The sequence below is a fragment of the Varroa destructor genome, unplaced genomic scaffold (genome assembly GCF_002443255.2).
Source record: "Varroa destructor unplaced genomic scaffold, Vdes_3.0 BEIS01000003.1, whole genome shotgun sequence".
NCBI lineage: Eukaryota > Metazoa > Arthropoda > Arachnida > Mesostigmata > Varroidae > Varroa > Varroa destructor.
Window position 1 is genome coordinate 13,300,083 of NW_019211456.1, and position 26,450 is coordinate 13,326,532.

General features: G+C 39.5%; 1 protein-coding gene across 5 annotated transcripts in view; it reads right to left on the bottom strand.

Annotated features, from left to right (window-relative positions):
* Positions 1 to 1,971: 1,971 nt before the first annotated feature.
* hlk (hulk) overlaps positions 1,972 to 26,450 on the bottom strand; it is a 29,815-nt gene continuing 5,336 nt past the window's right edge. Inside the window, exons 1-32 of one of the 5 annotated variants that reach the window (XM_086983511.1) lie at positions 25,761 to 25,812; positions 24,962 to 25,121; positions 24,668 to 24,834; positions 24,101 to 24,430; positions 23,743 to 23,931; positions 23,480 to 23,611; positions 23,081 to 23,263; positions 22,143 to 22,250; positions 21,548 to 21,679; positions 21,298 to 21,404; positions 19,166 to 19,376; positions 18,614 to 18,940; positions 18,172 to 18,489; positions 17,777 to 17,962; positions 14,859 to 14,999; positions 14,531 to 14,736; positions 14,201 to 14,318; positions 13,837 to 14,019; positions 13,481 to 13,612; positions 12,909 to 13,091; positions 12,536 to 12,676; positions 10,476 to 10,647; positions 9,270 to 9,427; positions 8,229 to 8,273; positions 6,625 to 6,813; positions 5,375 to 5,506; positions 4,912 to 5,094; positions 4,520 to 4,660; positions 4,008 to 4,190; positions 3,751 to 3,891; positions 3,424 to 3,606; positions 1,972 to 3,269 (exon numbers count right to left, since the gene is read on the bottom strand). In XM_086983511.1, coding sequence (XP_086839637.1) covers positions 3,097 to 3,269; positions 3,424 to 3,606; positions 3,751 to 3,891; positions 4,008 to 4,190; positions 4,520 to 4,660; positions 4,912 to 5,094; positions 5,375 to 5,506; positions 6,625 to 6,813; positions 8,229 to 8,273; positions 9,270 to 9,427; positions 10,476 to 10,647; positions 12,536 to 12,676; positions 12,909 to 13,091; positions 13,481 to 13,612; positions 13,837 to 14,019; positions 14,201 to 14,318; positions 14,531 to 14,736; positions 14,859 to 14,999; positions 17,777 to 17,962; positions 18,172 to 18,489; positions 18,614 to 18,940; positions 19,166 to 19,376; positions 21,298 to 21,404; positions 21,548 to 21,679; positions 22,143 to 22,250; positions 23,081 to 23,263; positions 23,480 to 23,611; positions 23,743 to 23,931; positions 24,101 to 24,430; positions 24,668 to 24,834; positions 24,962 to 25,121; positions 25,761 to 25,797 — 5,391 coding nt within the window. In that variant the 5' untranslated portion in view covers positions 25,798 to 25,812 and the 3' untranslated portion in view covers positions 1,972 to 3,096. Of the gene's footprint in view, positions 3,270 to 3,423; positions 3,607 to 3,750; positions 3,892 to 4,007; positions 4,191 to 4,519; positions 4,661 to 4,911; positions 5,095 to 5,374; positions 5,507 to 6,624; positions 6,814 to 8,228; positions 8,274 to 9,269; positions 9,428 to 10,475; positions 10,648 to 12,535; positions 12,677 to 12,908; positions 13,092 to 13,480; positions 13,613 to 13,836; positions 14,020 to 14,200; positions 14,319 to 14,530; positions 14,737 to 14,858; positions 15,000 to 17,776; positions 17,963 to 18,171; positions 18,490 to 18,613; positions 18,941 to 19,165; positions 19,377 to 21,297; positions 21,405 to 21,547; positions 21,680 to 22,142; positions 22,251 to 23,080; positions 23,264 to 23,479; positions 23,612 to 23,742; positions 23,932 to 24,100; positions 24,431 to 24,667; positions 24,835 to 24,961; positions 25,122 to 25,760; positions 25,813 to 26,450 lie in introns of those variants that run through there. The other 4 variants (XM_022796952.2, XM_022796955.2, XM_022796953.2 and 1 more) reach the window with 4 other exon arrangements.

The window sequence follows — 26,450 nt, forward strand, 5'->3', positions numbered from 1 at the left end:
AACGGCCCTAACAGTGATAAAGTAAGCGGTGCGAGGTGGGGCAGTCCCCTTGTAGTTCCGACGTCAGGTTAATGACGCGTTCACATTGGTGTATTTGATCATTGCGAGGCTTCCGATACCATTGAGAAAGCTGTCCGAAAATATAGCGCGAGAAGGCGCGGTAGGTAAATGCCCTAGGATGTTGTTAGCCAGTGCACAGAAGAAGACTATGGCAGAATCGGGTTGTTCTCTTCGGTCGTGTCATTTTTTGAAAGCTGTAGCAGAAGAAATTCTCTAGTGATACTCGTCTAAAACTTTAGCAGGGCAGGCTGTAGTGAAAGCGTAAGCGATAGTAAAAGAGCATTCGTTAAATGGTGATTATCGATTTAGCAAGTTAGTTATTGAAAAAAAAATGATCGAATACACAATTCTACTTGATTAATCCATCCTAAATAGCAGCTTGACGGGTAAGTTCACAAAAAAAAATTATCTTTGTTTCAGCAAAGGAAAGGTTTGTAAATAAACAGCTTTTTAGTTACGCATCTAGTTCCCAAGTAAACCGTAAAAACTGAAGTGTGTACAGCTTTAAAAATTTATTCATTTTAGTATTTAGTGACTCATTCTCGGGCGCATTCTCCTAAAATAAGTGTACATTGGAAATGCTCATGGCCCGCAACAAATTTATTATCATAAATGACAATGTTTTTGCTTGTAATGCGCAAGGGATTACGATGTAATGATCCGAGAACAGGCACATACGAATGGCTTTTGAATTACAGACTAAGCGCTTCTTTCCATTAATGTTAATGTAAAACTACGCTGGACATCCTCCAGCAGTCAGGCAAAGAAGGGCGATAAATAAAAAAAGGTACATGCAAATATCTTATAGGAAAAAAGATGGCCTGCTTTATTAGTAAGTTAAAAATATTTTTCAGTTTTTCGAAACAAAATATATCTTTGCTAAAGCCCAAATGTGGTGTTAACGATGGTGAACGGTCATTGATGCGGTACACATCTAATTTGAAAGGTCTCGAACAAATCTTGCACTGCCATGACAACATCGTTTACCTCTCTATACGATATAGATTAATACAATTTTTAGCTGTAAAAATACTTGCCTTCCTAATGTGCTCTTAGTATTACATTAAAGCCATATAAAAGTGGAAAGCGTGACCAGTGCAAAACTCGTCATTAGAAAATCTAATGACGAGTTTTGCACTGGTGCCCGTGCGACTGTCAGCGTATCCATATGTAACTAGAAGCATCTACGAAGACTTCATTTTAGATCATTCTCAGCTACGATTTATAACTAGCTCACCCTTCTGTGTTTTCTGTCCCACAGACAACGCAGGCCATTCGTGATAAACAGAGCGGGTGTCACACAATGAAGGTCTCTACATCAGTAAACGACTTATACGGATACCGTTGACGTATTCCAGAATATAATAGGCAAAGTTACTCAGTACCTGATCTCGCCCAGCCAGGTGGGTAAATGTACCCATCTCATAAAAAGTTTGGATGATCTAAGACCAGCAGTTAAACAAAAATGTAGTTACTAGTCAGCATTAATGTGACCTTTCATATCAGTAGATCTTTTCGGTGTAAGATCCATATAGACGCATATGACAAAGCTATGAAGAATGAGCATGTCAACAAATCGCAGGATTAACCTCAACAGAATACTGAACGGGAACTGTTGTGGTAGTTGTTCAAAATAAACTAAATGTTGTTTCATTTGTTGTTTATCAGAAGATTGAATATGATAGAATCATAATTTTGGGTCCGTAAAGCTGCAGCCAAGCCGAAACGCTAATTATATAACGGTGTTTTGTTCATGTTTATGAATCTGAGAGATAGATTTGCGGAAAAATCTTTGATAATTTTGTTATAGAATTTTTGCGCACTCTTCAGTATGCGGAAAAAATATATGTATATACATAACACTTCCCTAATTTATCAGAACATATAGTAACAATTTAGAAGGCCCATAGATCGCCAAAAAACAGTTTGTTTATTGGATATATTACAAGTGACCTTTGATATCGTTCGCCCCATCTTTAGTGTTCCTGGTTTACTGGTCCTAGTTTTACGGAAGACTTGCCTACAGTGAGTGGCTTACAGATTTTAGAAACTAATTTATGCATTAATTGCCTCGTTTATTGCCGGGCAGCAGTGAAAAACGGGAAAGCATCTCTGATACGATAGACAATTACTAGAAGATGATAAACTTCAAAGTATTAAAACATGCAAAGTAAGATCGGGCTTCACTAGTTTCTTGAGGCACAATTCGAAGCCGGTCTCTTCTTAAATATCTTTTCCATTCGTTCGATTTACGATCAAAAAGAGAAATCTCGCACAGATTAGTACTTCGCGCTACTTCCAGGCATCAAAAAGCGTATCGGTAATGTTGGACGGCAAAATTCCATATGCCCGTCGTGTGTGCAAAAGTTGGTCGTCACAATAGCGCGACATCATATGTGCACTGGGTCGGGCTTTGTCGTTGCTTATTTTCTGTTTTTGTTTAAAATTTAAAACATTTGAAATTGTAAAATCGATTCCGTCATTGAGCGGCCCCAGCGTTCGTATTGGTTTGTTCTGGTATGTCTTCTATTTTGCAATACGTATATGTACATGCAAATTCGCTCGTTGCCCTTGCCTGCCATCTTTCCACAGAAATACGCACAAGTCTGATTGAACATCAGCTCTCATTTGCGTTCGATCCGGCATCCTTCCCATCGCGTTCTTTTCTAACTCCTACCAGCACTGTGATCTTTGTGACAAAATGTAAAAATAGTACAGCTCATTTTGAGGCCACATTTTAAAGCTCTATTGTACAGATCTTATATACCGTACAACTGCTCTATATATTGGTATCGGGATCAGTTAGTTTTTCCGTCTACAATACATCTGTCAATAAATGGCTTTCTTTCTGGACCGTTCCAATAGTTCTCTGCTCACGTTCTGTTTGTAACAGTCGTTATTGTCGCGCAGTTGGAGAAGTAAAGCAATTTATATAGCCACCTCGCTTACTTGACCAATGAAGCAACTAACAGAAGTATTTCATAGGAGTTTACCATATCACTATATATGTATATTATTATCCTGGTCGTGCAGAATTTATTCTTTCTTATCCTTGGTCACGTCCTTCATGCAAAAAATAAGGAATAGAGTGTAGCCGATAAAACCTACTGCAACAATCACCAGTGCGTACATAAACAATGTTAATTCAGGTTGCCTATAACGATTCTTACGTAGCCACTCAAGAACTTGCTCCTCATGCATCAGATCACCTGGAACAGTAACGTTGATAAAAACTTATACTAATCTAGAAGAATTATATCTTGGCCAATAAATTTAATTATTAATACTATACGTATAGGTATGTATCCTCATGAGAAATTCGAAGATGACTACCGTATGGATATTGTCCTTCCATGACGTTACCTCTAAAGATTGAGGGGAACTTTCTTCGAAAGTAAACAATGGCAGGCACCTTGTTGATTCCGTATTTCCGAGCATACTTAACATCGTTGATCTTCAGCAGCATTATGTCCAACTCCTCAGCTTCATCGTCAATGTGTTCAAGTTCCTTTAGGACCTGGTCGCAGTCGTCATTGTTCAGTTCAACTAGAAAGTCAATGATTTCTATATGAAACGATTGTATCATCTTGATTTTAAATCTCGTCTTGAACTCACTGTGAAGAATCTGCATACGCAAGAATAGCCGTGCTATCAATCAGTGTACAATCCCATTCGCTGTATGTTACTCACAGAAGAAGACGGCGACGAAGTCATTCTCGTCAAGCAATTTTTCCAGCATTTTACGGTTAACCTCCTCGATTTCATCTTTAAGCTCGATATTTTCTTGAGCAGTAAGCCAAGCAAGAACTTTGTCTTCCTTTGTAAGGTCGCCTGCGGGTATACCATAACATCGATGTGACGCTCTGCATATTTAACAGTAGCACATTATGCACGCCTCACATGAGATCATAAAACGATTAGTGATTTATTTCAATGGCTAGCCTCACCATCATAGATCGTTGCTCTGCCCTTGCGGAAATAAGCGAGCGAGGGAAATGTAGTTATGTCGAATTTAGCCGCTGAACTTAGGGAGTTGATTTTGACGAAGTCGATACCATATATATCCGCTTCGTCGTCAATATTCTCGAGTTCTTTTAGAGCCCGCTCACAGTCGTCGCAGTCTTCCTCCACTGTAACCATAAGGCGAAGCGTTCGCCGAACAGAAATGTTTAGCAGGCGTGATTTTCCTTTGGTACTCGTATCGTTATCTATGCATTTGACCCATAACTTGCCTCGGTATAACACCTGCAAGTTGCTATTGGGGTATGTGGCTACAAAAGTTTCGCGCGAAGAAATACTCTCCTCTAAATTTCTAAAAGGCATCGTACTCTAAATACTGGTTTGTAAACGTAGAAATATCCATTCGAACACAATATATAGGCACTGAAATACCATGTAACACACAAAACGTAGCTTAATCATGACCTTATCGGCCGTGAAATATGCTGTGAATGCTTACGAAATAGTACAGCTAGAAAAGGCGAACTTTCGATAAGCCGATCAAGCATTTTCTCGTTGACTTCCTCAATTTCGCCTGCCAGCTCTCTATTGTCGTCATCTGTTAGCCACTCTAATACCTGCTCTTCATTTTTCAGGTCTCCTGTAATAATTCGATAGAATATAAATCCAAGACTCACGATAAAATACAGGCTGTGATCGAGACACAACATAAGAAAATGCATTGATTTTTTGAAAACGTGCAGAATAATAGTCAAACTCGTCGTTCCACAACCATAAACATATATACAAATTAAAAGTTCTGTTTTCACAAGAGATTATATGCTGCCTCTGATCCTCTAATGAGTCGTATCCTTGAGGGCTTAGTCATTTTGAGAACTATCTTTGAAATACCTTCAAATATGAGTGGATTTCCGTTGCGGAAATATACAAGTGCCGGGAAGGTTTTAATGCCATATCGTTTCGCGAGACCAACATCTTGAATCTTGACCACGTGGATACCGAAGAGATCCGTCTCGTCATCAATTCTCTCCAGCTCTGCTAGGGCCTGATCACATGCCCGGCAGTGCGATTTGTCTTTTCGGGGATGAAAATAGATCAATAGAGCAATTCTCTTAAATTAACGATTACTGTAAGTCATTTAAAAAAGCACAATTTTTTTTTGCGAAGGCAAACTTTTTCGGTTGTTTGTTATACCATTATTGATAAGAAAGTGATCATCACTAACCAGAAGTGTGATCCTGCAAATCATTTTCGGATACGTCCCTGATGTAGCCGTTTAATAGGGTAAATATCAGTTACTTTAAGGAGCCGTTCAGAAAAAGGTTCTAACATTTGTACACGTCAATTTACGTACAGAAAAATACTCCAAGATATTGCGTATTCTCGAAAAGCTTTTCGAGCATGTCTCGGTTAACGGTTTCGATTGTGTCCTCGGTCTTTTGTGTGATGAGCCATTGAAGGACCTCCTCCTCTCCCGACAGGTCGCCTGTAAGGCATAGAAAAATCATGTCCACCACGACTGATGTCGTGCACTGAGCGTTTCAATTTGAAGACAAATATATTTTGTTCAGAATATGGTTTTGATTCGATCAGCGTTATTGCAAATACTACTTCACAAATAGGATATATAAGTAGCACCCTTTCACGGCTTTGGAAAGCAAACTTTCTGTGCTGTGTTTACCAAAGGCTCTGACACCGTAAGAGTCTAATATGTTCTAATACTGAAAAGAGCATTGTGGCAGAGAATATTTCTTTTAAATGTGTATTGTGAAATATAAACAGGGTCTATCTTACGCAAAGCACTTGCCTTGCCCCCCACGCTTAGTTCCTTTATTTTCTTAAATGATCATTTTGCTAAATCTGCCATCAACGATCAGAAACGCTTATATCAATAATTTTTAAGACATAATACGAAGGATTTTTCTCGATTACATTATTTAAATCGGTTTCTTTTATGTTCGATTTTAGAACGGAAAGAATGTTTTACTAAAATACAGAAACAGAGAAGTTTTCGTAATAAGTTAGCGAATGTCATCTGGTTCTGACTGTACCCCAATGGACGCTGACACAACAGTGAGTCACCACCCAGTTTGACATGGGTCACGTATCTGAATCTGGATATACTCACAACATATTTCCGTATAATTTTTAAAAGTCTTTCTCAAAGACACCGAATTCAGGTATACGTCATAAGTCTGTTGACGCACGATCGTTTTAACGTAAAAGAAAAATGAACAGTTCGAAAGCAAGAGAATAAAAAAACAAATTTAAGCTATAACAAAAAAATCACGGGTACCGTCTTTGTCATCAAGTTGTTAGAGACATGATTAGGAAGAAATGCATCTAACTATGGCCCAAAGAGCAATGTAGAGTGAAAATATGTTGACAAAACTATGTCTTAGTCAGCCTCAAAAATTATTATCCAACCAACTTTGTCTTTCGGTCTGTGCATACTATAGCACAACGTGAAAAATGATTTGTTCGTCGAAAAACATAACTATATTTAAATAATCATGAAATATCCTTTTATAATTCACTCTACTTATTGGCTAATTTCAACATTTGGTGGGATGCTATTATTGAAGCTTGAGAATGATTGCAAACCTTCGTAAATGTTGGGGATGCTGTGTTCGAAATAAACAAGACTTGGATATCTCCTAATGCCAAGCTCCTTAGCCACGGTGTGATCACAACTTTTGACAAACTTGATTCCGTGCCTCTCCGTATCGTCGTCGATGTTTTCTAGTTCCTCTAGAATCTTCCGACACTCTTCGCAGTCAACTTTCTCTTCATCTTCATTCAGGCCATCACAGTCATCACGGTCAGCATGATAAGACGCACGGAAGTCAAGCAACAACATAACACACTGACGTTAGTTTCACGCACCATCAAAGGACCCATTGAGACTAAAAATCGAAAAGCCTTTTTGGTAAAAATAAAACCAAGGTTGAAAAATCCCTATGACAGCGTGAACCATAAGCATATCTTTGATGAGCAGTTACTTTTCAACACACTTTCGATCCTAACATCAACAAAATAGAAATAACACAATAGAACCTATTGATCCACGCCCAGCCTGTCCACTACTTGTACGAATCTAAGAATCCGACCCGGGCAGCTACCCGAATACACAAGTGCTCGCTGTCTTTCTACATAACTGCGCATCAAACTAAAAAACGAAAACCTCACTTTATGCACTGTTAATAGCCGGTTAACGTTCATGAGAAAAAAACGTGTGCAACGAAAAAAGCCTAAGCAACTTCAAGCTTGACGGTGTCAGCTGCTCCTGCACAATATCCACAGGTCTCAGTACGAAAAACAGATATATAGAGCAAGCGTACATGCTCACCACTAGCACGCTAGTACTATGCACCAGGGACAGCAGTGGACACAAAAAACTAGTAAAACATAGAAGAAACAATTACAAAACACTAAATCTAAAATGGGAAAATTGTCCATGATGATGGAAAGATATGACGCCTTATTTTTGCGTCTTATCTATCTATCTATCGCAGTATTATCACTAAATTGCAATTAAAAAAAGAAAAAAAAAACAACTGATTTAATATGAATATCAGTATTCTGTTCTATACACGCAACAGCGATCAGAGGCGATCATGGCGCTTATTAGCGAACCCCTTCGCTTGATGTGTGTGAAGGTTAGACCGCGTGAAGAACTAAAAAGATGTGCGTAATGTGCGAAGCAGAACATATAAATAAATAAAGAGAAGTCGTGTCCGATCAGGCTAATAAATGAAGTAATCAAACGTTCTACCGGTGTTCAACTCAACTAGTGGTAATGACAGCATGGCCAATAAACATCACCGACTAGCAAAGTTTACCTGTCGTCGTATATTGGTGAGCACCACTTGAAGACGTTTTAGGTAAAAACAGAATAAAAGGACGAATAAATAAGCAGGCGAAGGAAAAGCGTATTGCTCAATAAAAGGTTGTCAAATATTCATCGGAGGGGGAGTTGCCTCCAAGTTCGGACCCCTGACTAACTACACTACACAGATAATTGGCCATTAATGAGACCTCTCTCTGGGATGAAATAACCACAAAACTCAAACGAACAGTTGATCATAAACCAAACGGTGCCTTGTTAGTTCGAAACGTCACAGAACGGAAATATTCGCTATCCTGATTAGATACAACAACGCGAAAGTTGTCCCTAAAAAAAACTTCCGCAAAAAACTTAAACCTACCCGGATTCTGTGCTGAACCGTCACACTTCAGGCATTTTCGGTTGTCTTGTCCAAACGATAACCGAGGAACAAAAACAATCAGTCTGTGATTAGACATCTTGCCAGGTTCAAAAATACTATCCATTTACATAAGCTATGTGGAACATAGAAGGGCAAATTTTTTTTAATTATTTTGCATGGGTAGGTAAAAAGCTAAACGAGTAGGCGAACTAAATGTGGTTCCATTATATTCTGAATAAAGATCAAGTTAGGGTAGAGTCTTTTTTATTAGTAACGTTGGCTGTCATCATATGTGGCGTGGGTCCATTGGTGATCATCGACAGACCACTCCGCTGTTGTATCAGATAATTTTTTAGGTTCAGCTTTTAGGGCAATTGGATTTTGATTATCTATAGCTTTCGCTTAAACTTGAAATTTCAACTTTTCAATTTTTTGCTTGTTCGGGCTTCAGATCAGTTTCTTAGAGCTGCTCGTCAACGGCAGTTTGTTACAAAAATGCTAACTCGGCGTGGTATCGATTTTGCTGGGAAAAATTCAAAATCAATTATAGAAGCTGTGACGCGCACCATTAGAGCAATTGACGAAAGTAATGAACGCTGACCCTCCGCGTCGAGGAATGTCCTATCATTAAATTATCATTGCTTCAGTCTGTCGAATGCGGCTGTTGTTTTTGGATGTTTTTGGCATCGTTATGAAACACACATTTCTGTATGGTTCTGATGTATAAGAGGATGGCAACAGTCTTACATCTTACAAATGAGGCACTTGCCATCGATTAGGAATCGTACCATACCCCTTAAGTAGCAGCTATGGCTGGAACGAATATTGGATTTTTGATTCTACGACTGTTTAAAAGCTCTATCAAGTGTAAGGCAAAACTACGCTTGCTGTATCGGGTTATGATTTCCTTAAAACAAATTCCTTAAAACAGATTCCATTAAAACAAAATAATCTACACTGCCGCTATCTTAACCGCGTCTAGCTCTGCGTTTGAGGAACTCTGAGGAAAGACGATGCACAGACACCTGCGCGTGCACTTACAGAAATAGCAGGCGACCGATGGTGCCTCCTTGATGATATTCCGTAGTTCGTCTCCCACCAACTCTTCAATACGCTCCGAATCTGGGTTCTTCTGAAGAAGCATCCATTCAAGCATATTCTCTCCGGTACGGAAATCACCCGCATAAATTACTGGATCACTGTGAAATGTATCGCACATTTCTTAAGCCAAGCTTGAGTGTTTCCCCGTTCTTCCTTTCACTTCGCTACCAAATCTAAATGGCTAAATAGATTTTTGACGAGTCTAACGACTCCCTTGGCGCCCTTTTCTAGCTTATACTAACTATAACGAGAGAAATCGCAATGACTGCTGCACGATACGGCTATGCTATTCAGTAATGGCGACTAAATGCGACAAGAACCAAATAATCCACGAATAACTGTGTGGGAATTTAATGACTATAATAACAAAACTTCCAATTCAACTGTGTTTAACATAGAAATGGTTGGGTTCTATATTGTGAAGAAAAAAGGGCACCTTGTTCCCTGATTTATCCAACAAGTGGCGTTTATCTTGTCAGAGCCCAGCCGTCATAGTATCACGTAGTGCATAACACGTCGGCCCAGTATTATCCAGAGCTCCCTATTTAGTGCAAATTACTCCATCGATGCATTGCATCTTTCGCTCTACGTTTAGGCGTATCATTCGACAGAAAAGCGATCCTATTTGGAAATTATAGAGGCTAGATATAAGAAGGTGATTATATGATTAGAAATGCTTAAGGAGCTCTAGTTCTTTCTTGCTTTGGTCAAAGTAGGACCTCGCTTTCTTGGCTGCATCAAGAAAGCCAGGTCCTACTTTTTACTCTGACCTTGCTCGATTACTACCAATAGGATGCCTCATTATATCCCTTTTTTTTTTAAATCTTATCATCGATTTGTGTATGTTACGAGCGACCGCCAAAAGTAACAGCACAAAGATTGTCACAGATTTTTCAACCCACACTGAGCTTTACTTTCAAATACGCCTACGGCCTACGAAATATCCTGTCCTGACTATCGGCAGTCGCTAGCTAGATCCTGTGAATTATGAAAGTAAGCCATAATTGTTACATTGGCATCTTCAATTATTTACTTCAAGAGCTCAGAAACTCTCCTTGCGAACGATAGGCAATATCACCTGTGGCACAGTAGTAGACAATGTCGCAATCGTGATCGAAACAACGAAAACATTAAGAGTTCACTTACGGTTCGTCTTTGCGAAAGAACAGAAAAGCGGGAAGGGCGTAAACACCATACTTTCTTGCCAGTTGTACATCGTCGATTTTCACCATTTTAATTTGTTCGGCATCAGCATCGTCGTCGATTCGTTCGAGTTCCTCCAGGACCCGTGAACACTGTTTGCATGTCGTCTTGCTATCTACAATGGCCAACATTTTTCGAGAAGGACAAAAAGGCAATTGTACGATAATGCTGATTGTATTTTCTAGAACTTTCTTAAATGAAGTCTGTGGCATAAGTCTGCCGACGGAGGAACCAAGTCGATTGACGATAGATACTCTCTATCGAATGGACTGGTTACAACGATCGTCACGCAGACCGTAAGGCACGGTATACTCTATCACAGCAGGGTGAGCAGATTGCTAGAATGGCTGATGCAGGATAGTGCGACAGTCGTCATTATTATATTTAGCCAGTGCCATTTGTTGCACGATCCGTGCCGTACGACATTGAATCTGACGAGACAATTTTTCAGTATATGTGGAAATAATTATAGACCTATAGCTCGTTTCTTGGGAAAGTCGTAAGGGGTTTTGGCTATTCACGAAGTAAACGCCTAGGCTCATTATAAAACAAAGCCTGAAACACTATGAAATAAAAAATCTACATCTTGAAAACTACATAAGGGCAGCAACAGCCCTCCTCCTGGTCTGTATTTCTCCATGGTCATCAAGAATTTAAATATTTTCTTTCGATTTTTTCCGGAAAAATTACAACCGTAGTTGCCTTTCAGCAGTCATCAATTGGGAATTCGAAGAGAGGCGCTTTTAGCAAAACAGAACGTTTTACTGCACTCGAGAAGCCCGATGGCCAAAGAGACTAAGAATGTGACTACTGCAGGTGAAAAATTTGCGTACGTGTTAGGCCTATACTTGGTCCATTCTGTACCGAACGGGGCAAAGTATTCCGTTCAACAAAAAAAAAAAAAAGAAAAAAAAAACACTATATCAATAAGCGTAAAAATTGGGTACTTTCCATCTAATTTTTTTACCTGCCAGAACGCACAGGAGAGCATTTTAGTAATACGAGCTAAAAACGAGCATTTTGGCCGTTAGCTGTTGCAGTCGTTAATATGCTATAGGAGAGTTCGAAGTGTGGCAGGCAATAGGCGAGATACACATGAGGGCAATTCAAGGAAAAGCCCAACTAGAATTGCTTCAACTGACTTGTAAAGCACTTAGACATCGCTCCAGGTGCGTGAAAATTCTCCCTGGAAATAACAACTATGCCGAGTACACAACGTGTACAAGCCGTTTGCATCTCTGCTTGAAAAACACTTTAGACATCTTAGCGAATTATCGTTAAGAACGTCCCTCTATACTTAATCTCTGCCCCGGACAGGCAATGGCGGATTTAGTCATCATAAGACTGCTCTTTTATGACGTAAGTATTTTATTTAGATATAAAGCACTAGTATATATAATATAAAGTACGCAATAAATGTATAAAAGGCAGTAAACCATAGTAGTTGTCAAAGTTTTGGATAGCTTCCGAAATTCGATTAGTCATAGAACAGACCAAAAAGATCAACAAAGTCAGACAGATCGTCCACAGGTTTTAGCTACTTACGTTTATATAGGCCCGTGTCATATATTCAACATTATCAGATATGCTATTTCTAGAAAGAAACCAAAAATAGCACTTTAATTAGGGCAAACATCTTAACGTGCTGCGTCGTCTATCATTGCGATGACCATGCATCTTACCGCCTACACAGAACGTAGCAACGCCCTTATAGTTCGACATGTCTCAGTCGACTAAGGTATAGATCAATGATGGCTTTGGGCCATATCTGATCAATCGTCATGAATATATGTAACATATTTAGCACCTATTTTTCAGAGTCAAAAACGTCTTTTGGTAGAGACCATGGGGTCTACATGTTTACACAGTTTAGAATGTAGGTGTAAGTAGATAGTCTATTTTCCATATTATACTTTCCAAGATTCCAAGCGGAACTTTCCACGTAATAGGTTCATATATCAATTAAGTAGCAAGGTCGACTTCGTATAAACGTTTCGACTTACAGAAAAAGACCGCCAGCGATTCGACCTTGCCCAGCATCCTTTCAAACATTCGCTTATTAACGCGCTCAATCGCATCGTCCATCTCCATATTTTCGGGATTTGTCAACCATTCCAACACTTCTTCTGGATCATACAGATCACCTGAAATGTTTATATTAAATTTATCTCATAAGGTAGACTTTAGCGAAACAGGTTTGTTTTTTTGTGGGAGATTTTTTCAAATATATAAAAGTTCTCTGGATGTTTATTACGCATATCAAACGAATCCACATAAATTGATTAATTTGCGTAGTACAAAAGAAGTCGTTCCGAACTCGAAGCTGCTTGCAAACTCATCGCACATACGGCTGCACCGAAAGCACCCTTTGCATACCGGTAAACTTTATGTGCTTGCCATGACGAAAATAGGCAAGCCCTGGTGGGTCTCGGATGCCGTACTTTTTGGCCATTAGATGGTCTACCATCGCAACGAGATGGACTTCATAATCAGCGCAGTCGTCATCGATATTTTCAAGCGCTTTTAAGATCTCTTGGCTTTCTTCATCACGGGCTTTGTCTGAAATCATCAAATGCAACCAATAGAACTCATCGTAAATAGAAGGTCAATTCATTACTAGGGGTTCAGGTCATGATCGGATGATTCGTCAAAAACAATAAATATATGTCATAAAAAACAAAGAAGAATGTCCAGATCTGGGAAGAAGGTCATTAGCCTGACAAATACAATTCGATACGTTTCATTAAGCTGCGAGGTGGCACCTCGTAGATGGGCTACTATATAGAGGGCTATAGGAGCTTAATAAGACACGCCGTACTTAATATTGTCAAATATGCTTTTTTGTTCCGCGTTTTCAGATAAGACTATTCATATATAAGATTTATATTAATGATAATTGGACTCGTAAGCTAAAGAATAAATAGCGCTTCAAAGCGAAGCTTGCTTACAGAAAAATACGGCAAGGTAATCGGTCTCTTCGATCATCCGATTAAGCATATCGCGATTAATATTTTCGATCGTGTCCTCAGTTCGCTGCTTGATCAACCAGTCGAGTACTGCATCCTCGTTGGTAAGGTCACCTGGGAAACATCGAGAGAAACAACGAGCTTTCTGTAAGGCGTCTGCGCCGATCTATCTATTTGTTTTTAACTAGAGTGCTAAGAGAAATAAACAATCTTGTTTATAACTAATTAATTTGTTCATTGCGCTTCATGAACTTTATTCTAGTCGACCACTCAGTTATGTTTCATAGTACTTCTAGGGTTCTCTTAAATGGCAGAAGTACACTGCATTGATCACAAACCGAAGTAGATGCTGGGTGAATGGTTTTCGAAGTAGACCAAAGAAGGCACCTCCGTTACGCCTAATTCTTTGGCATACTCCATGTCGTCCGTTTTGACAAAGTAGATTCCGTATTTATCTGTATCATCATCGATGTTTTCCAGTTCCTCGAGAATCTTGTCACAGGTCTGGCAGTCCGCAGTGTCTGTCAGTCAGTCGGGATACAACAAACTTAATTTTGGTAATAGGCGACTTACAGTACTACTAGTGTATTTCAACCGAGCCAGCATTTAACAACTATCTTGAGAAATTCGTTTTTTAAACCCTTGTGTATGCATGCACGTGCGCGAAACTCGTTGCAGTGGAGAGAAGCTGATTATACTGACAAAACACAACGGTGACAGCCTCCATTTGGTCAAGCAGCATCTCAAGCATGGGCCTATCGACATCTTCTATTTCATCCACAGATGCGCGCTCTTTTTGCTGAGTAATCCACGAAAGTACCTGCAGCATACTCATTTAAACATTTTCATATTTTAAGCCCATTGCAATATTATAAGGGAAATATCTGTTTGCGCAGTCATCATAGAACAGGTAAGCTAGAAAACACCGTTATCCTATTTCAGGACAAAATTAGGCTAGAATAATAGAGCTCTGTTATCGACTGTTTCTATTGTACTTTAACCACTTTAACTGTGCTATTACAGCTGACTTACGGCATCCTCGTCCATTAGATCTCCGACGTAGTACTGGGGAAACTTCTTCCTAAAGAATATAACAGCGGGAAAGCTCTCGATGTCGTAGGCCCTCGCTACCTTGACGTCGTTTACGCGAACAAAGTCAACATCCATGGCTTCCGCCTCATCATCGATGGTTTCTAGCTCAGCCAGGACTTTTTCGCACTGTGAACATTTGTCCTTTGCTGTGATATTGCCAAACATTGTTATAATTACTATTGATCCATCAGCCAACCGTAGTCCGCTCAGACATGACAATGCATAAAAGCTATGCGAGTAAAGATAATTCCCACTCGGACATACTTACTGAACAATACAGCAACGAAATCATTGTTTTCAATAAGTTTTGAGAGCATCTTTTGGTTGATCTGCTCGATGGTGTCGGGGATGTCCAAGGTATCCTCACTTGTCAGCCACCTGAGCAGCTCGTCTTCATCTTCCATGTCACCTTTAAACGAAATTGCCATCATCATTAGCATTAAGGCCATGCAGTGAAAGGGTTATAGAGCACCTGTATGTTGAACGAGAAATGCATTAAATTAAAGAGATTAGTATTATTGTCATTATGAAATAGAGTCGTTATGCTGATAATTAGTAAAAAAGCCAATTTTGTCTCAACAAAGGCGACCCTCGTTTGCAAGGAGTGAATAGGCCGCAGCTCATTGTTCGATTCTACACATATATATATATATAGAGATTGACGTTAAGATATGGCAATGACCTTTCAATTAAATGTGTGAAACAAGATTAAATCTTTCCCAGCCATTTGCAAGTTCCAAGATGGCACATGTGTAACTGCTGCTTATATGACACCGCAGTTACACGTAGTCCGTCCTTGACTGAATAAAACGGGACCAAATATTAACCTGACCTTTGTCCTAGATTTAGAGTACGTGTAAACAACTCTGGCTGAAATTCACTCCTAGCCAAAAGGTCAAAAGTATTGTTTGGTGCTCAGCAGGTTCTCAGTTACGTGTTCCGCTGTTGAGACCCAACCTGCTCTGATCGAGCCTTTGCATTGGCACCTCAGTACTTAGCGGCAAACAGCGGAGTTACGCTAAGCAGTTTGTTATTACTAACAACAAATCGGAATTCGGGTCTTTATAATATAATCGCTTCCCTTATTACGTAGAAAACATAACATAAACGTGCATTAAATGAGTCTTGGAAAATCTCTGGTGTTATTGAATAAGGCTGTTAACATCTGGCAGTCTGCTAGAAGCAGGATAATTTTAGCCGTTGAGGGTTGGGTACTTGAAAATGTCAAAACATGTACACACTTTTGATGGCATCGTTTGCTATCGTGCTTAGGCCGGATCATGTGTATTTAGTTGATCTAAATTCGTCAGATATTCTAAATTACTAGTGATTTGTACACTCACGTAGCAGTCAGTGTGATAAGCATAGATCTCAGCAATATAATACGAAGAAAGCTGAATGGTAAGCGAAACCGCTGTAGTATCGGTGTGACTGTCGAGAAGCAGGCAGAAAGCGTAAAGAGAAGGACGTCCTGCGCCAGGCTGGGCGCAGGTTGAACAGCTGTTGGATAGCTGGAAACATCCGAGAGTGATGCTCCATTCGTTAAGCAGTAGTAGTTCTAGCGGTTGTAATTTTGGTAGCAATAACAGATTAAATAGCAGTGCAGTAGGACACAGAAGATAAGGCGAGCCAGATAGACATATATTTATTCGATTAGAGTTTCCTATCTAGTTTCGATCAGTTCAGTCGGCGATGCAGCTCGATCCGTCGAGACATACGCCACGCCACCGAACTTTTGCTGTTTTCCCTTTCGGTATACACTCACTCTCCCTTAACGGATTTTTGCGAGAGCCTCGAATCAATCGCACTCCAAGCTTCTGCTTTTTCTTGCAGAGCGGATTAACTGGTGAAGTATTGCAGCTTTTTTTATAGGGTCGCACTGATATTTCGTCGTGTCTGTTGCGTCCTAGTTTCAAGTCATCGGAAGTGCTAGATTTTCTATTGGACTCCGCACCATTTTCTGCCGCTTCGTCCGCATTTGTCTTAAGCGTATTTTCGTAGGACAACATAAGAACGTTGCAAAACGACGAGGAGACGATGACGGGCTTTTTTCGAACGGCTTTATCATCACATGCTGAGAACTTAACTAAGTCCTGATGCTGTTTTTCATAGTTAATTTTGCCGTCCTTGTTCAGGTTCTCAAGTGGAGTGCCTTCGGGTGCGGGACATCGCGCTCTTTGGCAAGAGGCCCGAAGTTCGTCGCCGAGTTCCGACGACGCAAGGCGGAAGCCGACAGTCACACCGAGCCATTGAAGCACCTGGCACGCGGCGTATGTACAGCCTACAAGAACAACCGACCCGGCAGACGGTGCTCAGGGTTAAAAGGGTTCATTAGCAGAGGCTACACAAACATGCAGATTAGTCACTGATCAGTAGTCGAACTGCGTTAATCGGAAACAAAAAGGAAGCAGTAATATTAATGTGGACCAAATTTTAACTTACAAAACTCAGGAATAAATAAACATATATATATATATATATATATGTATATAGTATCGCAAAAGGCCGTAGAATTACGGAACAACTCACTCAGAAGCAGGAAATATCTAAAAAACGTAATATATATATATACACACATATATATTTTTCGTCGCTAACATTGGAATAAAATTTTTTTCTACGCACCTTTTTAATGGGTGCCTTCGTTTTTACCTATGCGGACATCCATAGCTGCTAAGTTTAAATACACTCTAGTAACCTCTAAGTCCTGCACGAGTCGCCGAGTCGAAATTACATTTCTATTCCATATTAAAGGTAAAAATTAACTTATTTCCATTATATGGGTTGACTGATCCTGTGCAGTTTGCAGTCAGATAACTAGTCTTGCCAGGTCTACAGAAAAGATGAACTAAATTTAATCTGAAGTGCATACGTACCCCGGAATTTGTTTGACAGTTATTTGGGTTTTTCTCTCAAATGAATCCTTTTCTACAATGTATGTTGTGTGCTAGGTTTTTCAACAAAATGGCTAGTTAGTTAAACTGGACGAATTATAGATATGGATCCCACAGAAGACACAACGTCATATTACGAAGATCCAATCAACTATGGAACTAAAAAATGGAACCCTTTTAGTAAGCCTTTTAAAAATGAATTTGTCTCATTGAAAAGGAAATCGTGCCGCGATGCTGCCTACTGAAAATAGTTAATGGCATGTTTACACTATTGTCCCTTTATTAAACTCACCCTTATATACCATAGGCTGGCCGTTTCTGAATAGCACGATCGCTGGAAGTTTCGTGACACCAGCCGTTTTTCTCGCGAATTTTGTGTCATCAGTCGTTACGAACACGACACCGTGATCGTCCGATTCATCGTCGATTTTCTCCAGCTCAGACAGAATTGACGGGCATTCCTTGCAGTTATCGGGAGCTACGTACCAAATTGAGGGCGTTCGTTAGACACAACGGTATAGGGCAAAGTTTAGCCTCTACTGGTATTATTATAGCCTAACCGAATCCTCTTTTGTAACCTATTTCCTCTAGGGAAGTTTTCAGCTTCACAGCAGTTATATAATGACGAAGTATACTACCATAGAATTAGATTTTACCAATTTGCTTAAGTCAAAGTTAATTACATACCATAAAATACGAGAACATATTCTCTTTCTTTTACTAACAAACTGAGCATTTCCTCAGTGACTTCCTCAATTGTGTCCTCCTGAGCTTGCTTAATAATCCATTTCAGTGCCTTATCTTCATTATGGAGATCGCCCTCGTAAACACTAGGTATTTCTTCCTCAAAATAAACTAGGGCTGGTAGCTCGTCAAGAATGCCAAAGTCTTTGGCAATTGAGTCATCATCAATCTTGACGAATGGAATGCCTAACTTGTCAAGATCGTCGTCAATGTTTTCCAAATCGTCGAGAACGTCCTTGGATGTGTCGACGTCCTTGTCAACTGCAAAAATACCACAAACTTGTCTGATAGTTTTTTTTTGGGGGCGGGGGGGGGGGTAGGCGAAATGCATGCCTTATACACTAGTAAGTTTAATAAAATGGATATAAAAAATAAAAAAACTTACAGAATAGAACAACGATTTTTGGGTTGTCTTCAACTAGATCCTTCAACATTTCCTCGGTGATTTCTTCGATTTCCTCGCTAGTCTTCTGTCTAACAAGCCATGCTAAAACTTCATCTTCTTTAAGTAAATCTCCCTGGTAAATATTCGGAATTTCGCGGTCGAAGAAAACGAGCGTTGGAAATTGTTCAATACCATACTTCTTCGCGGCGTTCGGATCGTGGGTCTTTAGGAACAGGACAAATTGTTCATCAGCTTCATCGTCAATTTCTTCCAGCTCCTTAATCACTTTCTCCGTTTTTCTGTCCATTTTTTTATTCTTCATTTCATCTGCACAAACGAAATCATCCAGATTTATCTAAAACCATATTTGATACCTTTTCTTTAGTCAGTATATGCATCAACCACTCTGTTCACGTATCATGCCAAGGGTTACGGAAAAATGGGGCTCCAATTCTGTGTATACGTCAGAAAATCCTCACATGCAGTTTTCCACGTGCTTTTTTCTTCAACCGAGCTCTTTTGACCAATAGAGTACAATGCTGATATACTTACAAAACACGACTGCAACATGCTGATTTCTGTCAACAAGGTTTTCAAGGATTTTGTCTGTGACTTCTTCAATAGAATCCGAGTTGATTTGCTCAATGAGCCAATCAAGGACCTGATCTTCATTAGCAAGGTCTCCGTGGTAAATCGATGGGATCTCATTCTCGAAATACACAAGGCAAGGTAATTCATCTTCGATTCCGTAATCTCTGGCAACCTAGAATGAAAGTGTTTATTAGTGTTTTATTCTTTATAGGTATTTGAGTGAAGTACATAAAAGCTGTCTTTCCCAGATCATCAATAATAAAGCCAACAAGAATAGCTTGTCAAAAGAAGAGGTGTTCCTAAATATCTGCAGTAAAACAGCATTAAAATAGTTTTTTACCGACGCGATAAGAGGTTGCAGTGTTCTCGACGTTGTTCTTGCCAATAATGATTCTAGAGACAATGCGATAATTTGTCAAGCCCTGTTCGCTACTGATCATGCAATGGTCCTAATAATAATTGCAACTTCGATCGTCGACATCTGCCGTGACCGTTCCTGGAGCCGAAAAAAGAAGGATTACGATCGGATGATCCATAGTCTACTGATCACCGACTGAAGTCGCATTTTCTACATTCGCTGTCGTGTAAACCCAACGCACGAGCACGTTTTGTACATCACATTAATACAAGAATTCTTCACTCAGAGTAGGAGAAGTCTGCAATGGTCAGGGAAAAATTGACGCTCACATTAAGCGTATTAGCTGTCAGCTTAAAGAACACAATGACTAAGTAGGAGTCACGCTTGCAAAGCTGGCCAGAAGGGGGGCTACTGAAAATAGCCCCGTTCTTCAAAGTCCCAACTCATCTGCAATTCATAGGTATGTTTAGCGATGCCTCCAACGATAATGCTAAAAAAGCGCAGATTCTGCATGATTTTTTTGCTGCTATATATCCATCACGTGCCGAAATTTGTTAGCGTCCAGCTAGACTTTTACTGTTAATTAATGTTTCAAATAAATTATATAAGATTAATGATATTTCGCCAGTTGATGTGGAGCGCCACCTGACAAAAAACGGAGTCTGACGCTCAGCAAAACATAGGCCTTCGTCTTTAAAAAGTGCAGAAGTGCAACCTGCAAACCTCTGTTTCTTATTTTTCGGCGTCCACTTGAAAAAGGCGCAGTTGCCAATTTCTTTCGGATCTCTGTCGTCAGCCAGTCTACACGCGCGACAACGATTCCTCCATCACCGCAGTCGCATGCAAGCTTCTAGGAAGTATAATCGCGTACGAGTAAATAACGGTTCTTCTCTTTATTCCTACGTCACGTCAGGGTGCCTGGTTAGAACAGGTCTTGCCCCTATCATGTACATATTATATACTAACTCATTGAAACGTCTAAGAATGTCTATACTAGAGTTTACGGTGACGACACAGAAGTGTACGCAGTGGTCAATAAGAAAACAAAAACGGTTGTTTACTAGGTATCAATAAAATTCTCGGAATGATCTTTCAACCTTTCTCTCGATCTCCACTTATCTGTGGCAAACTGGGCCGTATTATATTTCGAGCATCGAAATACCGTTTCCAACTATTGTGTTAGCTCAAAAGTTATACAAAGTAAATCAAATGTTATAAAAGATTTTAGCGCCACTCCTCTGATGTGCGACGCCTATTTAACCTAAATTGCTAAAAAGCTAGCTGGCTAATAACCGCGTTGGTTCTGCAAGATTCTAAATTGTTCTTGTATAATGTAATAATGTACTAAAGTGTATAAACAACAGGCTTTTTCTTGTCGAATATACGTTTCACTAATGTAGAATACGGTTTACAAGGCATAATGCCATAATCCCAGAAGAAGCTCACTCGAAAAGTTGCCCGCTGTTGCAATATCAAAACGAATGACGTAGATCTTGACGTAGACGAATTGATGCTTCAACGGATATGTTTAGATGACGAGAAAACGTCTTGAACACTTTCTTAATAAAAGCAAAACCTACCGCGGGGTGCACTATAGTCAAGAATTTTTCGACAAATGAACCACAACGTTCGTCATTGATCTGTGACATATATATTGTGCCCCCGTTATTGAGAAAAACAGCGTGTTACAATTATAGCAAATCTAATGGGACTTCAGTCGCCTAGGGATCCTTGCCTGGTCATCGTCGATTTTGATGAATGGCAAATCGTGTTCGTCCGCCTCATCATCAATGTTTTCCAGTTCTTTCAGGATATTCTGAGACTTCGGGTCATCGCGATCATCTAAAACATCCAAAATTATGTATTCGAAAGCTTTCATGTAGAACAATTCGGGTGATTGTCCGTCTTTAGGTAAAGCGTTATCTGTCAAAAGTTAGTACGAATCTTCCGGAAGTCGCCAGAACTACGTCGCTAGGAGTACTTACAGAACAGCACAGCTAAGTAATCAGAGCGCTGAATAAGTGCCTCCAGTATTTCTGGTGTGACATCTTCTATCTCATCCGATTCCTTTTGACGTATAAGCCAATTTAAGACTTCCTGCTCCTTGAGAAGGCTACCTGAAATAGTCCATAAACCAAACATGCACTGGTTTTTCTAGCTTATCTACAGAATGTAAATTCCTCGGGAACAAATGACAGAACGTCGAAATGGATAGATATATAGATCAACATGTTTCATCACACTCTGGCTTGCAAAAACCTGCCGTTACTTTATACCGCGATGCGGCCCAAAAAGTCACATTTCTCTAATTGATAACTATCTGGGATATCGTTAGATGCATCAACATGCGGCACTATATAGAACAGTATATGTTTTCATCGCAAAGTTTAGAACCACCATTCCAATGAACTAACATGCCCCCTTTGTTAATGAAACAGCACAAAACAAATTGAAAACTGAAAAAAAAAATAGCAAAAACTCAGAATGGCTATCAGCGTGAAAGCCGTTCTGAACTGAAGAAGTGGTTGTTAGTCCACGGCAGGATTTCGCTTGAGCTCTTGGCCGACTGAAGCGCGGTACCTTTTTTCTTATGAGAAGTGACCTGATAGATACGATACTGCTCAAGTTCATCCGAATTTTGAACGGTCTTGAGCCACTCAAGTACCGCGATAGCGTTACTCAACTCACCTGCAATAGAAACCAGATTACAAAACGTTCTATAGACTCTTGAAAGATAATCAAGTGAATATCTGCCTTCATGAAATATCAGTTCTTAGGAGATGGTAGATTAATTCCCTGCCACAACAAAATACTGAATGATTTTAGCCGAGAAACGGTATCTAAGTTGAAAAACGTCTCGAAGTTCCTTAATTATTCAAAATTTAGTAATTATGAATACTTTCAAGTGTTCTAGTCACAAAATGGTGCTATAGTGATCCCTAGACAGAATGTTAAAATTAGTTTAGGTTCGTTATACGCGTGATCTATTACAACTGTTTTATCTCATATAATGATTGACTATTATGCTCAATGAAATTGTGACTACATCATTTCTTCATGATAAAACTAAGTTCTGGACTGTGTGCGTATGGCACTAGAATCAGCTGAAGGAATCTCATTCCAGGAATTTAGAACCTATATTCATAGGCGAAAACAAATCAAATGAGACAAATATCAATTTTAAGTAACGCCGAAAGAAATTTCCTGACACATGCAACGCCCATATTGTATGTTCCCGAACCTCGTTGCATATTGCGCCGCCATTTTATGAATGAGACCTAATTACTTACTATACATTTCCGCTCCCCCAGTCTATCTTAATCACACATGAAAGAATAAGTTTAACCTATTAGGCTTACACTTTTGTACCGGTCTTAAACATATATATATATGTTTATATATATATATATATATATATATATGTTTATATATATATATATATATATATATATATACGATTTATATCCATATCGTCCATAATTTTTGACTACTAGTAATAACCTAAGCATGTGTCTTACCTGGATAGTAATTGGGAATGCCCGCTTCAAAGTAAAGCAGTGCTGGGACTACGTCTACGCCAAACTGTTTGACTACATCGGGATCGTCAACCTTCACGAATGGAATATCATGCTGATCACATTCGTCATCGATGCTTTCAAGCTCTGCTAGCACGTCTTCGCTCTTTTCATCGCCAGCGTCGTCTGAAGGCCAATCAGCAAAATCACTATACTAAGTGTCGCCATCGGTAACGTGTTTCTTCGAAGTCAAACTATGCGAAACTTCAGATATGCACACACCTGCAACGGATCTCAGCAGGCGAGTGGGGCCTCGATCCCATATTTCTGCTACGTGATGTTAGATAATCAAGTTTCAAGAGGTAATGTTATTGCGTAGAAAAGAAATCCTGATCAACTTACAAATCAGCACGGCAAGGTAATCTGAGCTTTCGATGAGCTCCTGAAGGACATCCTCCGAAACTTCTTCGATTTCATCCTCCATCTTTTGCTCTACAAGCCAGTTCATAATTCGCTCCTCGTTCTGCATGTCATCTGTAAAGCAGGCTGACTTATACCCTGTTCTGAACTGAAATTTATCCTACACAATCACTCCAATCGTATAATGGTTCGCAGCTTGTTTTGTCCTACATGACAGAAGGGAGTGAAGCTAAATTTTCTACTACCTTTATAGAACTGCGGAATTCCATTTTCAAAATAGATGAGTAGCGGTAGATCAGCGGATTTAAAGCCGTATTTTTTAACGAATTCTATGTCGTCGGTCTTCACGAAGGGGATTCCATGCTGGTCAAGATCGTCATCAATGGTCTCCAACTCATCCAGGATCTGTTTTTGGGCTGCATCGTTCGAATCATCTGTAATAATAATAATCAAATAGCGTACTCAGTTCACACGTCTATATCAGATATAAAGCATGCAAAATGTCCCATCTTATAAATCGTCGTACCCTATGTACGTTACGATACCAGCTGATTAGTAGATAAATCGCCGAAGTAACAATCAGTAAGTAAATGGAAGACTCACAAACAAAGACAGCAATGATATCTGTCTTATCGATGAGACTTTCAAGTCCATCGGCGGACATGTCCTCAATCACATCGTCATCTTCATCGTCGACGTTCTTAAATTCTTCTAGCCATTTAAGTACTTCTTCTTCGTTGTTCAGATCGCCCTCGTACAACAGTGGAATTGTCTTGCGGTAGTAAGCAAGCGCCGGGATATTATCTAGACCGTACTTATCAAACAGCTCCTTTTCCGAAGTCTTAACAAAACCAATGCCTAATTGATCTGCTTCGTCGTCAATGTTTTCCAGCTCAACAAGGACTAGCTCAGACTCCTTGTGCTTATCTTTGTCTGTGAACAAAGAAAAAAACGAATGATTAAGTGTACTTTTTACAGCCAGATTCATTATGATCTCACACGTACCTAGCCGCTCGTTGTTACGGATGCGAATCCCGTTGTTGAAATTGCGCGTTGTATGTATGTATATATATATATATATATATATATATGCAAATATATCTTGAAAAGTTGCTGATAGTTGCGGTTTCGATCATACAACTCCAAAGTGTTAAGTTAGTTATAACTTACAAAAGAGGACAGCGAGGTAATCTTTTTCCTTGATCAGGGTCTCGAGAATTTTTCCATTTACTTCCTCAATTTTATCTGCTAGTTCCATCGCCTCGAGGTTAGTTAACCATTCTAATACAGCCGTCTCGTCCATCAGGTCACCGCTAAAGAGCTGTGGTTCTTGGTTCCTAACGTGAGAGATTGTTGACAAACAATAGCACATAGACAACTATGAATGGATACACGACTGTCTGCAGTAAAGTGGAAAGTCTCAAAATAATATAAGAAGCAGGTTCTTTATTAATATTCTCTTACCTATAGTAGGCGAGTGCAGGGAACTGCGTAATTCCGAGCAGCTTCTTGGCCACGGCGCGCTCTCCATTCTTAACAAAACGGACTCCAAATCGTTCTGCATCATCATTTATATGTTCCAGCTCCGCTAAAATGGATTCGCATGTCTTGCAAATTTTCGTGTCTTTTGGAGAAAAGAAAATCGCATAGATGCTTTTAATACAAATATCCATATCGTCCATTCAACAAATCATTGTAATAAAGTTGTCCCAGTGATGGAGGAAGGACATGAGGGGGTTCTGGTGGTCTGGGATCGAATCAGAGCGTTGTCAGACTTTGTTTGCTATTCACCTGTTTGATGGTATGCCTAACAGTGGTACCAAACGTAAAACCCGAAATATCTAGCTTAGATTTACTAAAAGTATCGAGTTATTTATTATGGAACATGCGTTCGTTTAAGAGGTAGTTATTGGAAAACATGTTAAAAAGTTTAATCTGCTTCTCGTAGTAAGAGAGGCTCATCACTTGATAGAAAATATAATAAATTTAACATCTTTATTATGATTGCACAAGTTAGTCTTTTTTTAAGAAATACAATATAAGTATTGCTTAAAAAAAAAAATATATATATATATATATATATATATAGATATAGATACAAATTATTCATCTTTAAACAATGCTAAAGGCTGAAACAGAAAAGCTACGTCAATATCAATGAATTCTAATGAATATGAACGCAGTTCTAACGTACAACGACTGGCAACATTAAGTGACAAACTTTAAATTAGGAAAAATTTCATTCTTCCTCTGCTATATATACCTGCTGTTGTTTGTTGAAAATAAGCTTCTAAATTCATGGCCTTTTGCTAGCTTTTTTCGGCCTTCCGGTACGCCAAGGTCAGATGGTACTCTTCCCTAACTGCAAGGCCGCCCGCCGCGCAGTTAAGGAACAGGAACATCTGGGACGGCAACGTCCCAGCCGACCCCCATGGCGCTAGGTGTCATTAATATAAATATCGACCGATCAGAATAAACTGTACGTTCTTTTTCACACACACACATGCTCTTCCTTAATGTTTATTTTTTTTAATATCGAGGTTCAGACCACCGCTTTAGAACTCCAACTGTGGCACAAGCTCAGGCAACACAGCGGACCCTGGTCTGCCAATTGAGCGTGGCAAAAAAAATTCTAGTCCTAAAAATAATTTATAACACACACATGAGATTGTCATGTCCTTTAAGAGTTGTGCATCAACCATGACAGAACGAAGCTCTCACGGGCCCGCTGAGTTTTACTGGCCACTTTGTTTAAGCAAAACGGCTAATCGAGTTAGTTATATTATAAGAAAATTGAATATTACTTCCTTACACTGCATTAATCTACAACAGAAACAATCATAATTTTTGGACAATCAAACAAAGTTTCAAATATTTAGGAAATGTTATATACGTTCGAGACGCACCTAGAAGGGGTGTAGCAGAAATGTCCTGTTTACTAACACTGTCTAAC